Here is a 16930-nt window from a genome sequence, read left to right as displayed (position 1 = left end):
TTTCCGAAAGATGGGCTTCAGGGGAAAGCTTGTTCCACCATCGGGGTGCCAGGACAGAGAAGAGCTGGGACTAGGCAGAGTGGGAGCTGCCCTCCCGTAGGGGTGGGATGGCCAAGAGACCAGAGATGGCAGAACGGAGTTGGGGTGAAGGGTTTGAGCAGAGCCTGGTAGGGAGGGGCAGTTCCTCTGGCTGCTCAGTAGGCAAGTACCATGGTCTTGTAATGGATGCGAGCTTCGACTGGAAGCCAGTGGAGTATGCGGAGGAGCCGGGTAATATCGGAGAATTTGGGAAGGTTGAACGCCAGGTAGGTAGCAGCGTTATGGATAAGTTGCAGGGGTTTGATGGCAAAAGCGGGGAGCCCAGCCAACAGCGAGTTGCAGTAGTCCAGACGGGAGATGACAAGTGCCTGGATTTGGACCTGCGCCGCTTCCTGTGTGAGGTAGGGTCGTACACTACCAATGATGTAGAGCATGAACCTGCAGGAGCGAGTCACTGCTTTGATGTTTGCAGAGAACGACAGGGTGTTGCACAGGGTCACGGCAAGTTTTTTTGTACTCTGGGAAGGGGGATACCGCCTACAGAACCAAGTATGCATCCATTGGACCCCACACCTTCCACCAGATGTGCCTCAACTTCCCCCAGACATGTTAACATTGGGAGTGGGACCAAATGGAAATGTGCAGTGAGTTCAGAGTTGGGCACAGAGTAAAGGAGCCCAACCCACCACCCTACAGAAGCGCCCTGAGGGAGCAGGCTGTCAGTGGGACAGGCAGAGCTTCAGGAGAAGAGCATATTAGAAGGAGGCCCATATGCCCCATCTAAACATGGACCATCAATCTGAGGAGATGATGGAACCAGACAAAAAGAGAAGGCTCTCTGGGAACCTGCAGTCAGGAGGACCCTTTAAGTACCTGTAGCAGCCCACAGTATAGTCAAGATCTAACTGAGCCAGATTCTGAATTGTAGTGTGTTCTGACAAAACAAGGAACTCCCTGTTGGAGTGAGGCAGGCCAGTGATTCAGGCACTGCTTTCCCGGAGAGCATGCAGAGGGAGGGGGGATTCAGGGCTCGGCAGGGTCTACAGGATAGAACCTCCACCCAGCGAAGGCCTGTACCATCTCTGATGTCACAGGAGGGAGAAAGAAAAGGGAACGTCTCGTCACCATCAATGTCTTTCCCAAACAAGACGTCTCCTTCTCTCAGCCCTGTGCACACTAATCGATCGACAGGACCAAGTAGTCCATCACCACGGAAGCATGTTCTAGAACAGCCCATGAAACATATTCCAGAAGAACCGTTGAAGGAGACTGAGGGAGACACTTGCCATGCTGTCCACTCAGGACTCAGAGGGCCTCGGGGTGATTGCTCACTGTGCTTTGTTATCAAGGAGCCCACTAAATGACCAGACTAACGCATTAGCTAGTGGTAGAGACAGTAGATGTGCTGCTGATAAAACCCGGCAGGAAGAGGGAGGAGATGCTCTCAGGGAAATACGGTTAGCAAACACTAACAATGTATATGCATGTATTTGAATGTATGCTAGTGCAAACAGATGAATGAAATTATGAACATTTTAGATGTTGTTTTGTGTGTTGTAGGTTTAGGTTCCTAATGATTGGAATGTAATCACTTGTTGTTCGAGCTATCATGGTCTCCACTAGAACATTTATTATGTTTCCAGTTTAAATTCTCTGAACATTATTGCTTTTTTCCATATTTATGGCACTGAATAAAATGTACCACAAAGAAAATGTATTATCAAGTCCAAACCAATATCAAAACACATCACACAAGCATGAAAGTTTAGATTTCATTTTGATAAACGATAGACATTTACATACAGTAAATTCACTGCTGGGTATGAATTAGAACATGTGACAAGCACTACTGGTGTATTTCCTCTCAAAATGATGGTGCTACTGAATGCATTTGTGCCCCAATACGAAATGCATTAAAGAAATGAAAACATAATTTTGAGGTTTACAGTAGGGTATTCCGACAAGACTTCAGTGCGCATTGAACATGACGACAAACATTTCTTTCTATGTTGATTTGTATCTACGCATATTAAGGCGTACAAATACAGAGCTGGTAATATTAGAACAATCTATTGGTGGTGATGCTACAACCATATAAATTTGTGTTAGTCACATGAACAAGAGATAAGCAAGTTATATCTTACAAACTAGATATCAAATGCAATTAATCTCTCGCTATTGTTATCCTTTACATTTTTTACCTTCCATTTCACTATGACAATTAAATTTGCTTGAGTAATACTGACATCTAGTCTGCTATCAATGCAATATACACTGAACAAAAATATAAATGCAACATGTAAAGTGTTGGTCCCATGTTTCATGAGCTGAAATAAAAGATCCCAGAAACATCCCATAAGCACAAAAAGCTTATTTCTCAAATGGTGTGCACAAATTTGTTTACATCCCTGTTAGTGAGCATTTCTCCTTTGCCAAAATAATACATCCATCTGACAGGTGTGGCATATCAAGAATCTGATTAAACAGCATGATCATTACACAAGTGCACCTTGTGCAGGGGACAGTGAAAGGCCACTAAAATGTGCAGTTTTGTCATATAACACAATGCCACAGATGTAAAAAAAAAAATTAAAAAACGTTGAGGGAGTGTGCAATTGGCATGCTGACTGCAGGAATGTCCACCAGAGCTGTTGCCAGAGAATTGAATGTTCATTTCTCTACCATAAGCCGCCTCCAACGTTGTTTTAGAGAATTTGGCAGTACGTCCAACCGGTGGCCTCGCAACCACAGGCCACGTGTATGGTGTCGTGTGGGCGAGCAATTTGCTGATGTCAACGTTGTGAACAGAGTGCCTCATGGTGGCACTCTGTTCATAAGCTACGGACAATGAACACAATTGCATTTTATCGATAGCAATTTGAATGCACAGAGATACCGTGACGAGATCCTGAGGCCCATTGTCGTGCCATTCATCCGCCGCCATCACCTCATATTTCAGCATGATAATGCACGGCCCCATATCGCCAGGATCCGTACACAATTCCTGGAAGCTGGAAATGTCCCAGTTCTTCCATTGCCTGCATACTCACCAGACATGTCACCCATTGAGCATGTGTGGGATGCTCTGGATCGACATCTACGGCAGCGTGTTTCAGTTCCCACCAATATCCAGAAATTTCACAAGTCATAATCAACAGCCTGTTCAACTCTATGCGAAGGAGATGTGACGTGCTGCATGAGGTGGTCACACCAGATACTGACTGTTTTCTGATCCACACCCCTACTTTTTTTTAAAGGTATCTGTGACAGATGCATATCTGTATTCCCAGTCAGGTAGGTAGGGCCTAATGAATTCATTTCAATTGACTGATTTCCTTATATGAACTGAAATTGTTGCATGTTGCATTTATGTTTTTGTTCAGTGTTGTATAAAAAATACATTTACAACTCTATCATGCAATATAAACATGATACAACCATTGACTCAACAGCTAGATGTGAATAGTTGAGTATAGTAGAGTATTACAGCAAACCAAAACAGTGTATGCTAGGACATCCTGTAGAACATACTCCAACTGGCTGTTCAATTCCATCTGTGGGACATTCTCTTCATCCTACTTCTCATACAAATAAAAAGTCAACGCTTGACCTCATTTTTCAATACTTTCTGCCTCAATCCAATAAAATCACCACAACAGTGCACAAAACAACATGACAATGCCAAGGAGGACTGAATCTGAAGGTTCTCTCCAATCAAAATGCACCTCCATAACGTATCTTATCAGGGTTGCATTTTCTGATTATAATTTGAAAATATGTAATTATATTGTACCCATATGTACACATGATTTTATTGCTATGGCACACACATGTAAGTGTGATACTTGGTTTAAGAGATACCTTATTTTGCACCAGCAGATTTAACAGATTAACATAATGGCTACACTTCCTCTTTATTCCAAATTTGAATGCAACTTTTTAACTAGTTGCAAGTTTAACTAGTTCTACACATGACGAAACCTGACAAATACTGCCTGCGTGTTTAAATAGTAGACCTACCATAATTCTGTGGATAGTACAGTCGTTTTGTGGAGGAGAGTGCTGTGCGACCAATAAGCTGAACAAACAGTTCCATAACAATCTACCATTTCAAAGTACTGAGAAAAAAACAATAACAAGTCATCTTAATGGATACAATCAGGCTTACAATCAACCTACAGTACTACTAGCTAGTCAGTTACAGTGTCTGGTTTGTCCTTTTACTACTTGTAATAGCCAGCCTATATGGGTTTCTGAAATCTTTGACGTAGAGGGAAAAGGGAGGAGAGGAAGAGGAATAAGTGGGGGTGTGAGAGAGATGAGGATGATGAAGTATCAGCGATCAGCCAGCGATCTCTGTGGGTTCTGTCACCAGTTTGGACCCGTCCCAAACCGTCTTGAACTGCTCAGGAACTGGGAACTCCCTCTGTTAAACACACAATGTTTAAAACAAAACCACACTTAGCCACACTCTCATTCAGTCTCATACTTACACTCATCTCTCTCTCTCACACCCACACACACACAGTCTGAAATGCAAGCACTCAACACACTTTCATAAACACTCACATAGTCGTCGTCCTGCGGTACCAGGATGTTCATCTCAGAGCTCTTGGCGCTGATAATCTCACAGTCCAGAGCGTCCTTACTCAGGTAGACTTGGCAGCCCTCTGTCTTGTTGATGGAGATGGTGGGAACTCTACCCATCACCTGGACAAAAGTAGGGCAGAGCATCAGCACAGATACTTCTATCTTATAACTAGTCTCGGGACCGGAATTTATCCTGACCACGTAACCTCACCAGAAGAAATTATGGCCCAACATAAGGTATAAAAATAAAAGTGTCAGCACTATACATCTACTATAGCATCATAGCGGGTTCATTGGAGTTGAACTTCAGATGCAGAGAGGAAAGAGATGCCATATGTTATTATCTAGAACATGTATGAAATTTGAGCTGACCTGCAACTGAATGTCTTTAGAGTTGATGACTTCCACAATGCCAACAACGTTGTCAAACACCAGACCAAGCTTCTTACAGTTATCTGTCAGAGGTGAACATCACAGAAAAACAGGAAATTGGTGAGGTTTTAGAGAGAGAGAGATACAGGATTGATGCTGTCAAAGACAACAAAGAAATTGTCCACTGTACAGTATATGGCCATGCATTTGTAAATGACGTTGCCGTATACATAAGCAAATCTTAATAACAGAACTATAACAAATAAAACAATGGATGGTTGAACTCACCCACAATGATAGAGTTGATCTTTCCCTTTATCTGTAGAGTAGAGTTGCTGCAGCTGAAGACATAGGCCACCTGTCTCAGCTCTGGCTCCTCGATAACCAGGTCATGAGCTTGGTCGAAGTACTCCTGTGGGGTGAAACAACAAACAAGACCTGTGACCATCTGACCCATCTCCTGTTTGACCCTTCACTTTTGGATGACCTCATTGAATTTAGCACCAGACATCACAATCGCCTCTGAAAGAGTACAGTCACACAAACAGCAGTCTTGGTCTTTGAATCTGTGAGGCACGTAAACTTTCCTGAATCACTAGAAAAAAATGTTTAAGGGCCTCCATGTCCTCCATTTATACTGAACAAAAATATAAACGAAACATGTAAAGTGTTGGTCCCATGTTTCATGAGCTGAAATAAACGTTCCCAGAAATGTTTCATGTGCACATAAAGCTTAGTTCTCAAGAATTATGGGCACAAATTTGTTTACATCCCTGTTAGTGAGCATTTCTCCTTTGCCAAGATAATCCATCCACCTGACAGGTGTGGCATATCAAGAAGCTGATTAAACAGCATGATCATTACACAGTTGCACCTTATGCTGGGGGACAATAAAAGGCCGCTCTAAAATGTGCAAATTTGGCACACAACACAATGCCACAGAGGTCAAGTTTTGAGGGAGCGTGTATTTGGCATGCTGACTGCAGGAATGTCCACCAGAGCTGTTGCCAGAGAATTTAATGTACATTTCTCTACCATAAGCCGCCTCCAATGTAATTTTAGAGAAATAGGCAGTACGTCCAACCGTCCTCACAACCGCAGACCACGTGTAACCACGCCAGCCCAGGACCTCCACATCCGGCTTTTTCACCTGCGGGATCGTGTGAGACCAGCCACCCAGACAGCTGAGGAAATAGTGAGTTTGCACAACCAAAGAATTTCTGCACAAACAGTCAGAAACAGACTTAGGGAATCTCATTTGAGTGCTCATCGTCCTCTCCAGGATCTTGACCTGACTGCAGTTCGGCGTCATAACCGACTTCAGTGGGCAAATGCTCACCTTTGATGGCCACTGGCACGCTGGAAAGTGTGCTCTTCACGGATGAATCCCAGTTTCAACTGTACCGGGCAGATGGCAGACAGCAAGTATGGCGTTGAGCGGTTTGCTGATGTCAACATTGTGAACAGAGTGCCCCATGGTGGCGGTGGGGTTATGATACGGGCAGGCATAAGCTACAGACAAGGAACACAATTGCATTTTATCGATGGCAATTTGAATCCATAGAGAAATCGTAACGAAATCCTGAGGCCCATTGTCTTGCCATTCATCATGCCTGCATACTCACCAGACATGTCACCCATTGAGCATATTTGGGATGCTCAGGATCGACCTATACGACAGCGTGTTCCAGTTCCCGCCAAAATCCAGCAACTTCACACAGCCATTGAAGGAGTGGGACAATGTTCCACAGACCACAATCAACAGCCTGATTAACTCTATGCGAAGGAGTCGCATCCCTACCTTTTTTTTAAGGTATCTGTGACCAACAGATGCATATCTGTATTCCCAGTCATGTGAAATCCATAGATTAGGGACTAATTAATTTATTTCAATTGACTGATTTCCTTATATGAACTGTAACTCAGTCAAATCTTTGAAATTGTTGCATGTTTATATTTTTGTTCAGTGTAGACAGGGTTGGGGAGTAATATAATCCGTTACATGTAAGGGATTACAAAAAATGGTAACTGATTCATTACGTTACCAGCAAAAATATTGTAATCAGATTACAAATACTTTTGAAAAAATAGATGATTACTTCTGGGATTACTTTTAAATTCAGAAAGGATGTTTGTGAAAAAAAATCTTTGACACTTCTCTGTTTTCTCAAAGACATTCAAATCAGCATTGAAAAAAGACGCAAGTTTAAATTTGTTCCACCTGAGCGAGTCTGACCACAAGTCAGAGACCACTATGATGACACACCACATGAGTTTGATGGATCGCGGGAAAAGAGCAGGAATAGGCTTTTGTAGGCTACAGTCCAAGCTAAGTCTTCCAATGGTGCGACTGCTGTCGGCAACCAAAGATTATCCAACTTGAATAAATGCTTGGAGGGAAGGATGACAGTAGTGGTGTAGTCTACAGCGATACGGATATCACTTATTATTAATATCTACATAGCGCATTGATGTGAACCACACTGCTGCTCTCTTACTTATCTATTTGTGCCTCACGGATTGTGGTTGTTGTGGATGGCTGTTCACAAATCTGTGTATTTAAACCCAATAATGGTTGAATTTAAGAAGTTTAAACTGCCTATCAATCATTGTTTCTGAAACCAGTGGACAGCCAGTGAAAAATGTGCTCTTGCAACAGCTGCATAGTGCAGATCCAAGCCGATGGAACAAAAGTCGGGCTTTTATTGCTCAATCTAATTCATGCTGATAAAAAGAATATATATAATTCATAGGCCTAATGGACACATGCTCAAACTTGCACACTTTTGATAGACTTAAAAGTGGCAATCTGTAGTTGCTACATCCAATTTTGGACATATAAATACATTGAGTCTTGAAGAATATAACGTATAAATGCCTCGTGAGTTTAGTTCAACTGTCACACTCCACGAGAACCCAAAATATAGCCTTGTTTTATTCCAATGTTTATAAACATTGTAAATGTAAACAACCTGTATAGCCTCATAACATGGTTAAAACAGTCATTTATATACCATGGATGGTCAGTCTTTGCATCCATAGCTCTGTCTATTCTTCTGAGAGTGGCTAGATGTTTCCAGGCCCATCCCTCATCTTTTTACCAAAACAGAGGCGGGTTGCCATTTTGTTATTGTTTCATCTGTGGATTTGCCCTTTAAACAGCTGCATATTATCAAGATATCAAAGTTTCACCAACAAAAAGGCAAACAATAGGCCGATAGCAAATGCAACATATGGCATTAATATTTCACATGTAAATAGCACTTTTCAGTAGTTCTCAAAGCATGCCATTACATGAAAGCAGCAACTCAAATCAATGAGCCCAATCAGTCTTCCATGACAACAAAATCATAAACAACAGAGTAGGGCTGGCTAATAAGTCATTTGTTCTGGGGTCATGCTCAGGTAAAACAATTTGGCTAATCTATACTTCCATATTCCAAGTCCTGTTCTTGAAGATCAAGGGGTATAACATTTATTGGAATGACTGGAATTCTGATAGACTTTGGTTTTGAATGTAAAGATATAATTTAATCGTATTATTATATGTAGTAGAAAGCGATGGGTTAGAAGAAGCCTACATAATCAACCCATAAAGTAAAATGTAACATCCATATATTGCCAGCTATGTAAACTTTAACATTGATTTATCCTGCTATAGATGTCATTCTGTTGGTAACATACCTTTTTGTCTTCTTCTAATGCCTCTTAAGGGGAAAGTAATCTAAAAGTAACTGAATAATCAGATTACGTTACTGAGTTTGGGTAATCCAAAAGTTACGTTACGGATTACAATTTTGGACAGATAACTAACAGATTACATTTACAAAGTAACCTACCAAACCCTGAGTGTAGATAATAGGACAAATTAGAAGCCTGGCATGCAAGGCAAGATAATAGGTAACGTACCACCCTCCATTTCTTCCCCTCCAGCTCCAGCAGGGGGGGTCGTTTCTGGGGAGCCGCTCTGTTGGAGGAGCCTCCGGGGTTTCGGCTCTTGGATGGGGAGGCATGATGCTCTCCTCCCTGGGAGCGAAGGGCGGGGTTCTTATGGGTCATCTGGTCCTTTGAGATGTGCTTTAATGCTAGTGGACAGAGAGAGGGTACTTACTTGTATTCACTTGTTTAGAAATTATTGTTTGAGTACAACAATCTATAATAAAATGTATGATCTCAAAATCAAACAAATTTTACCCTAACTGTTGATTAATAAACACCATAGAAATATAATGACTATTTCTATGTCCTTAAAACACAGCAACTCTCTTCAACTCTCCCTCTCTTTCTCCTTCTGTTTCTCCTCCTCTTCCTTGTCTTCTCTCCTGTCTTGGCTACCTTTAGTGATGTCAGCTCCCTGGTTCAGCTGGGCGAACAGGGCTGAGTGCTGGGCAGTGGTGCTCTCAGGACTCTGTAACTGTTGATTCAACCCACATCCTCCCTCTTCAACTCTCCCTCCCTTTCTTCTTCTGTTTCTCCTCCTCCTTCTTTTCCCTCCCTCCCTCTCTCCCCCTTCTGCAGTTGGATCAGAGCTCTTCAACCCCTGGGTGACGGTGGCTTGGCTACCTTTAGTGATGGCTTCTCCTTGATTCAGCTGGGCGAAGAGAGCTGAATGCTGGGCCGTGGTGCTGTCAGCCTGGGGCGGTTCGCCTGTGAAGACTGGTGGGGGTCCAGGGGGTGGAGGTGGTGGAGGGGGGCAGGGACCACCAGGGGCAGGGGCGGACAGAGAGGGAGGCGCAATGGGACCCTGTGGGGGAGGGAGGAGAGAGAGAGAGAGAGAGAGAGAGAGAGAGAGAGAGAGAGAGAGAGAGAGAGAGAGAGAGAGAGAGAGAGAGGCGTGTTACTGTGAATCAAGACAAGATGATGGTGAGAAGGGTTCTGGAAATACAGTTGTACTTCTTCCCCTGGCCAGCAGGTGGAGTATAGGACAAATATTTATATTCAACTGGTTTCTTATAGCAGAGGTGCCAAGAGCTGGGTTAAAACAAAAGCCTTCACACTTTGTCCCTGTGGCTCTCCAGGAACCATAGTTGTCCAACCCTGGCCAATAGGAATCTTATAAAGAGGAGCTGTGTCAGGGGGCTGTTCTTGATATGTACATGACGATAAAGTGCAGACCTAAATTCTCTGACTGAGGCTGAGATTCAATCCGACAATGCAGGTTTTAAAGGCAATGTTCGCAGAGATTGCATTCACGGTAAACGCTGCATATGCTGGGTCAATCAGAGATTTCCTTTAAATGTCAGGTGTGCTATAACACGGTTCTAAGGCGGGTTGGATTGAATCCCGGCCTAAGTTACCAAGCTAATGAACAGATTCATTTAAAACCACCAGCCTGCCAACTCCAGTAAAGACAAGCAGACAGTCTCTCTGTCTCTTTCTGTGTCGGTCTGTCGGTCTCTGACTGCAGACTGCACAGCTGCCGCGGATAGTTACACATGGTCCCCGTTCAACGCTCAAACAAGCCACAGCAGCTGTACATATGCCCAAGAATTAGAGCTGAGTGCAATGAAATGAAGTCAGAGCTGTGTGTGTGTATATGTGTGTGTGAGAGTGTGTGCATGTGTGCCTGCCCTTCTGAACAGCAGTCGCCAGATTAGAGTTAGGAGAAAAGCCCAGTAGTTTATGTTACGCCGTGGGGTATGTTGAAGCAGGTGTGTAGGGCCTGAGACACAGGGCTTTTGTTGGGTCTTTCTTTGGTGAAGAAAACCTCCATTAAAGTCCACCCTGAGGACCACCTGTCCTCTCCACACACACACACACACACACACACACACACACACACACACACACACACACACCCCTGACACCTAACGGCAGGAGGGACAGCTGACATACAGCCACTGCATGCTCTCGGGTTTCACTCCATACACACACACAGACACACTCATGCACAGGCACACACACAGTCCATCAAATTGTGTGGCAGCCTGTGTCCCTCAAAGGACCACACAGAGGATTCTGGCATATCACTGAAAAAAGACAGTGGCCTTGACCTGAGTTTAACACTCTTTACATTTTAGAGACTAAATGTGAAGTTTAAGGAGTTTTACTTTTAGTTTTATTATCACATAAAAAGCCAAACAAATAAACGCTTCACTTCCACTGGATGCAGGGATATGATTTCTGACTGGAAACCTGCCCTACAGTTGGACTTTCTTTTCAGAGAGGAGGGGAAGAGAAATGATGTAGGATCTTCATTTGATCACCCTGTTGTTGCAGGAAATTTCAGACTTGATTTGCCCTAACAAAAAATGTATCAACCAGTGGAGGCTGGTGAGAGGAGCTATAGGAGGACGGGCTCATTGTAATGGCTGGAATGGGAAAAAAGGAACGGAGTCAAACATGTGGTTTCCATATGATTTGATATCGTTAAATTAATTCCATTCCAACCATTACAATGAGCCGTCCTCCTATAGCTCCTCCCACCAACCTCCACTAGTATCAACATATACAAAAATGTCCATTAATTAATTATCAACTAATTAATTATAATCCACACAATAATTTCCAGTTGCTGCAGGATTATTTTCCTGCTGTGAGAAACTGGTCAAATTAAGATCCTACATCTGTAGAAGAAGAGCATGAATTCCCAGCAAACTTTCATAAACAGAAGTGTGTGTGATGGGACAGGGCGGGGGGTTTGACTCTACAATTGCTCGATTGAGAACCACAAAGCAGCCGCCAGAACACCAGGGACCAAGTCGTTCATTCAGGCTGGTCCTTACGCAACCAGCTGCCTGCCTGCATTACTACACATAGAAATATACACTGTGGGGTAACTAACATGAAAACTACTGTACATCCTAAATGGCACCATATTATATAGTGAACTACTTTTGACCAGTGCCCTATGGGCTCCATGTAGGTAATAGGGTGCCATTTGGGATGCAAGCCCTGAACTGCTTCAGCAATATGGCAACGGAAAACCACAGTCAGGCGCTGCTACACATAAACAATTGGACATGCCATAATAATCAGACTATTATGTCTCGAGGCTAACTGTAATTCATTGAGTCTTGTTCCTGTCTGTTTAAACAAGTATGGCAAGCAGGGTTATAGTTCATCCATAGGGCCAGGAGTGTTTTCTGACCGTGTGACCTGATCACGAAAAATCCTGGTCCTATTTATCCAATGTCAGATAAAAGTTCTGAGAAGTTAGGCAGTGGGACCTGAGTTTTTCCTGCTCAGGTTACACAGTTGGGAAAAACTCATGGCCCTGTTCCTATTCCTCCAACATACGTGGAAGTGCTGAGTGCTCAGGGCAGGGTTGAGGAGGTTGGATCAGGAGCTATTTGCTGCTGTAACATATACAATAGATAATGGAATGTAGAGGGAATGCCCCACTGGACGTTAGCTAGAGGATTGTAGTCCTGAAGCACTGTAAATTACAGTCTGTAATAAAAAGACATAGAAACTGTTCATGATATGTCTTTATATGACTGATGTTTTTCTATTGTCTCACTCCCAACTCAATACTATGATAATATAATTACACTGCTGTTACACTGTTTTGTAACTATGTTATGAAAGCTGCTCACAGTCTTGCTCCAGACCAGGCCTGTTGTGTGATACTGTTTAATGAAGGCCTGAAGCTCAGTCCAGATGGATAGGTAGGACCTCACCCACTCCACATGACGCTTGTCTCTACAGAGAGAGGGACAAGAGGAGAGGGGGGTGAGAATTAGTGAGATGTAAACAGAGACGGACGAAGAGAGAGAGAGAGAAACAGATGGACAGACAGATCAGGAAGAAAGAGAGAGGTATTCATAGAGCAACAGTTGATGTAATCCACCAGCAGCCATACTCACGAGTCTTTATAGTCTTTCAGAACTCTGTTAGTGTAGAAAATGGCAGCATCATTCATCTCCTTCACATAGGGAACTGGCTTCTGGCTCTGGAAGAGAGATGGAGACACCAGAGGAAAAAATTGTAAAACAAAGCTGACCCCATATAAATTCAGACAGCTCTGCTCTGCATTCAATGACATATGGATAGAGAAATGGAGAGAATATTATTATGTCACTCACCACCTATTGGACAGAAATGCATTAAACCACAGTGACTGTACAGTAGACAAGCCATATATATACACACACAAAGGATAGGCCACATGCATCTTTGGCTAGTGTGTATAAGACTCAAGAGAATGTGGTGACATGAGCGTTCAAACAGGTTTGACACAAATCGTGTGAAACAGTGGCTCCCTGGCAAACCGTAGACTTGTTCTGACAGAGTCCAGACCACAGTTTCAGTCTCAAAGCAGCTTGACTGGAAGGGATTTGATGAATGTAATGGTATGGATATTATACCAACATTCAACAGAACCAGTTTTTTTTTACTGGTAGTTTAGAAACACAAAGGAGAGGGAAATGGAGACACACAGTGAAGAAGATGCATGGTCCACGTCTGTCAGAAATAGAGACCTGTGTCGCTGCCCCGTGTGCCACCAAAGTGAGTGAGTGAATGGGTGATGAGGAGGTTAGATAAGTGACAGTTTGTTTTCTCCTCACCACAGCAACCCAGCCCAGCGCTGGGATGCTCTCGCTGACAGCTGATAGGTGGTTGAATTGGCTACTGCCACGGTTACGCTCCCGGAAGTTCTGAATCTCCTGGATCTTCTCTGAGATAGGCTTCAGCAGGTCAGCCAGCTCCATCTGGGAGAGAGATACAAGGGGGGAGGAGAAGAGAAAGAGATGGAGAGAAGAAATGCTTGTGAACAAAAACTGAACAATATCATAGGTGGTGTCTTTTATATATATATATATATACGTAACTGACAATATAAAAATAGCATTTATCAATGACTGTTAAAACTCAACACCCATAAATTCCTCTGTAATAGTGCTCTTAGCAGCTCACATATTAAATAGTCTGAGAGCACCACTCTCAAAGGTCCAGTTACTCCAGTTCTGCTACCTTGGTTATAACGGATTGCCTTGCCCACAAGCAACCTGCCATGCATGCCAGCTAGATGTAAATGACTGTTTAGAACTGGGCTACTTTATTAGAAGGACCCTATTTTCAATAGGAACTTCCAGATCCCTTCTAGCTTCCATCCTTCTTTCCCTCTTTCCTCCCTCCCCTCCCAGCATTCCTCTGCTCATTAGGAGATCCCTCTGGCCTTGTAAGGCACTGGGGAAAGGAATGCATTGTTTCCCTAGTAATACTGCTGTACAGTTCTCTTATTTTGACCTGTATCTAAACTGATGTTGCTATGACAATTGAACTAAATATGTCCTGCCTTGTCGATATGCTGTGGGAAAGATAAATAAGTATAATAATTTCTGTTTCTTTATTTAGCTTTATTTTGAGAAATGATGTGATTATTCTTGTGTTGCTAAGGCAACCAATTGAATCGCATCATGGGTTAGATACATTTTCTCTTACAAAAATGTATTTTGATTGAACATGGTTTAAGGTTTTGATATGTTGTCACAATAAACACATAATAAAGTACATAATCCAGTGTGTATGAGGTCATCCAATCAGTGGGTTAACTACTAAAAGACAGCCCCTCCTAAGGAACGTTCACAGACGTGGAGAGGAAAAATAATTCTCCTTTCTACCGCATCCTTTAATAAGACTGTTCAATGGGATCTGGAGAGTGAAAGTAAAAAGTCAGTCGACTTTCGTATGAAAGGACTGTCTATCTCGTGTGTCAGAGGGAGAGGCAAAGAGAGAGAACCCTTTTTTGAACAAATTCTTGCCCAAATCAGACGCACATGATTTTCATAACCCAAAATAGACAGTCCTTTCATAGGTAGGACCAACGTCGACCGACTTTTTAGTTTCACTATCTACAGATCCCATCGAAAAGAACTTGCTAAAGGATTCTAAAAAGAAAACCACTTGTACATGAAATGTGATGATAATGCTCAGGAAGTTTTCCAATACATCTGTGATGATGACAGGCCCAGGCGGTCAACAGAGCCGGGTCAAATCATGTGGTCAGGAAAACCTCCCGGCCCTCGTGATGATTCATATGTTAGTTCTACATATCTCTGAGGCTAGAGATCTCGCTCCCTTGTCTGGCCCAATGCTTCTACCCGCCAAGCTACCTGAAGTGTACGATCAAGCTATTTGATCTGTATCATATAAGCGTACAATATCTGCTACCATGGCTTGGCATCCCATATACTGACATTCACGGACATGCCAGGCTCTGAGCGATAGTGCAAACATGATATCAACGTTCCCAGTGAAAGTAACAAAGGAAAAAATGATGGTGGGATTTTACAGTGTAAAGCTTCACAGCAGAGCAGAGGGCTGGCGAGGGAAGACAGCTGTACTGTGGGATAAACACCCATATGAAAAAATACTATAGTATACTATGATCTAAATACTGTAGTATTACTATATTTACATACTATAGTATTCACTGTAGTGTTTTTGTGGACATGATTTAAGCTGACTATAGTATAAATACTGTAATATTACTGTTGTATATACTATAGTAATTACTGTGGTATTTTTTGTTTTATTATCTTTGACATAGAAGTGGGGCTTCCTCCTTGAGGAAACCTACTGGGCAAATACTAAGACCAAATTTTCCATAACCTGTAGGTAGGTAGGACTGGAGTCTGAACACAATATATGGTCTATACTTGGCATGTTGGTTTCTCACTCATGGGTGGCACAAATAGTGATATGGGGGAGGGGAATGTGTAACCTTCATTTAACCTTTATTTAACTAGGCAAGTCAGTTAAGAACAAATTCTTATTTACAATGACAGCCTACCCCGGCCAAACCCGGACGATGCTGGGCCAATTGTGCGCTGCCCTATGGGACTCCCAATCATGGCCGGATGTGATACAGCCTGGAATCGAACCAGGCACTGTAGTGACGCCTCTTGCACTGACATGCAGTGCCTTAGACCGCTGCGCCATTCGGGAGCAATGGGTGGAGTATATGCAAATTAAATACTATAGTACTCCTATTGTAAAAACTGTAGTATATACTATACTAATTACTGTAGTGTTTTTGCAGACATTATTGTAGTATTTACTAGTGTTTTTTGCAGATAATACTGTACTATTTAATATATGTAGTATTCTACAGTATACCACAAAATGTTATAGTAAGCACAACACATGATCAAGGGATACTGGAGTGTAGTATAGTTTTCTATTGTATCCTGCAGTTTACTACAGAATACTATAGTAAGTCCTATACTATTCTATCGTAAACTGTAGTCTTTTTTATGTGGGCGCACACACACACACACACACACACACACACACACACACACACACACACACACACACACACACACACACACACACACACACACACACACACACACACACACACACACACACAGTGATAGGCTGTGACGGGGTCAGGTGAGCCCAGCTTCAAACACACACACATACACGGAGTGGCTCAAATATAGAACATGCCCATAAAAAGCCACGGAGCACAACCCCGGGCCAGTGCAGTGGAGAGAAAAAACAGAGGTTTACCGGCAGCTCTGGGGTCCCTATGGGAGAGCTGTACAGGGTCACAATCACTATTCCACCAAAGGCAATGATTAAGGTTTATATAAAACTATGTACATGTGAAAATGTGTCCATACAGTATCTGTGTGGTTTTGTAGTAGATTTCTCTGGGGGTATATTGATTGACAACAATATATTTTTGGGGGGGCTAAATCAATGCCTCTCCAATTTGAGGATTGTCAGTTATGCCAATACCATTGTGGATCGACACCCAAATTCTCAGAGAACTGCGACAAGAGTCTCTCTACAGCAGGGATTCCCAATCTCGGTCCTGGGGACCCGTTTTTTCTTTCTCCCCCAATCACTACTACACAGCTGATTCAAATAATCATCAAGCTTTGTAGTTCTAGGGCAAAAAAACTAAATGTGCAGCCCTTGGGGTCCCCAAGTTTGAGAAGCACTGCACTACAGGCTCTCTATAGGCTCGCTA

At 42.9% G+C, this 16930-nt stretch overlaps 1 protein-coding gene across 4 annotated transcripts in view; it reads right to left on the bottom strand.

The window, feature by feature from the left end:
- Window positions 1–1797: 1797 nt before the first annotated feature.
- The window catches only part of cap2 (cyclase associated actin cytoskeleton regulatory protein 2), a 38339-nt gene continuing 23206 nt past the window's right edge, over window positions 1798–16930 (bottom strand). For 3 of the 4 annotated variants that reach the window (XM_014142883.3, XM_014142884.3, XM_014142882.3), the window contains exons 5-13: window positions 13512–13655; window positions 12810–12895; window positions 12540–12645; window positions 9337–9745; window positions 8911–9086; window positions 5290–5413; window positions 5002–5084; window positions 4609–4749; window positions 1798–4465 (exon numbers count right to left, since the gene is read on the bottom strand). In XM_014142883.3, the coding sequence (XP_013998358.1) occupies window positions 4382–4465; window positions 4609–4749; window positions 5002–5084; window positions 5290–5413; window positions 8911–9086; window positions 9337–9745; window positions 12540–12645; window positions 12810–12895; window positions 13512–13655 (1353 nt within the window). In that variant the 3' untranslated portion in view covers window positions 1798–4381. The remainder of the gene's footprint in view (window positions 4466–4608; window positions 4750–5001; window positions 5085–5289; window positions 5414–8910; window positions 9087–9336; window positions 9746–12539; window positions 12646–12809; window positions 12896–13511; window positions 13656–16930) is intronic. The other variant, XM_014142885.3, reaches the window with a different exon arrangement.

This window comes from Salmo salar, chromosome 14 (assembly GCF_965601325.2).
Source record: "Salmo salar chromosome 14, fSalSal1, whole genome shotgun sequence".
NCBI lineage: Eukaryota > Metazoa > Chordata > Actinopteri > Salmoniformes > Salmonidae > Salmo > Salmo salar.
Note: the sequence above shows the minus strand (reverse complement) of the source record. Positions and strands in the feature narration are given on the sequence as shown.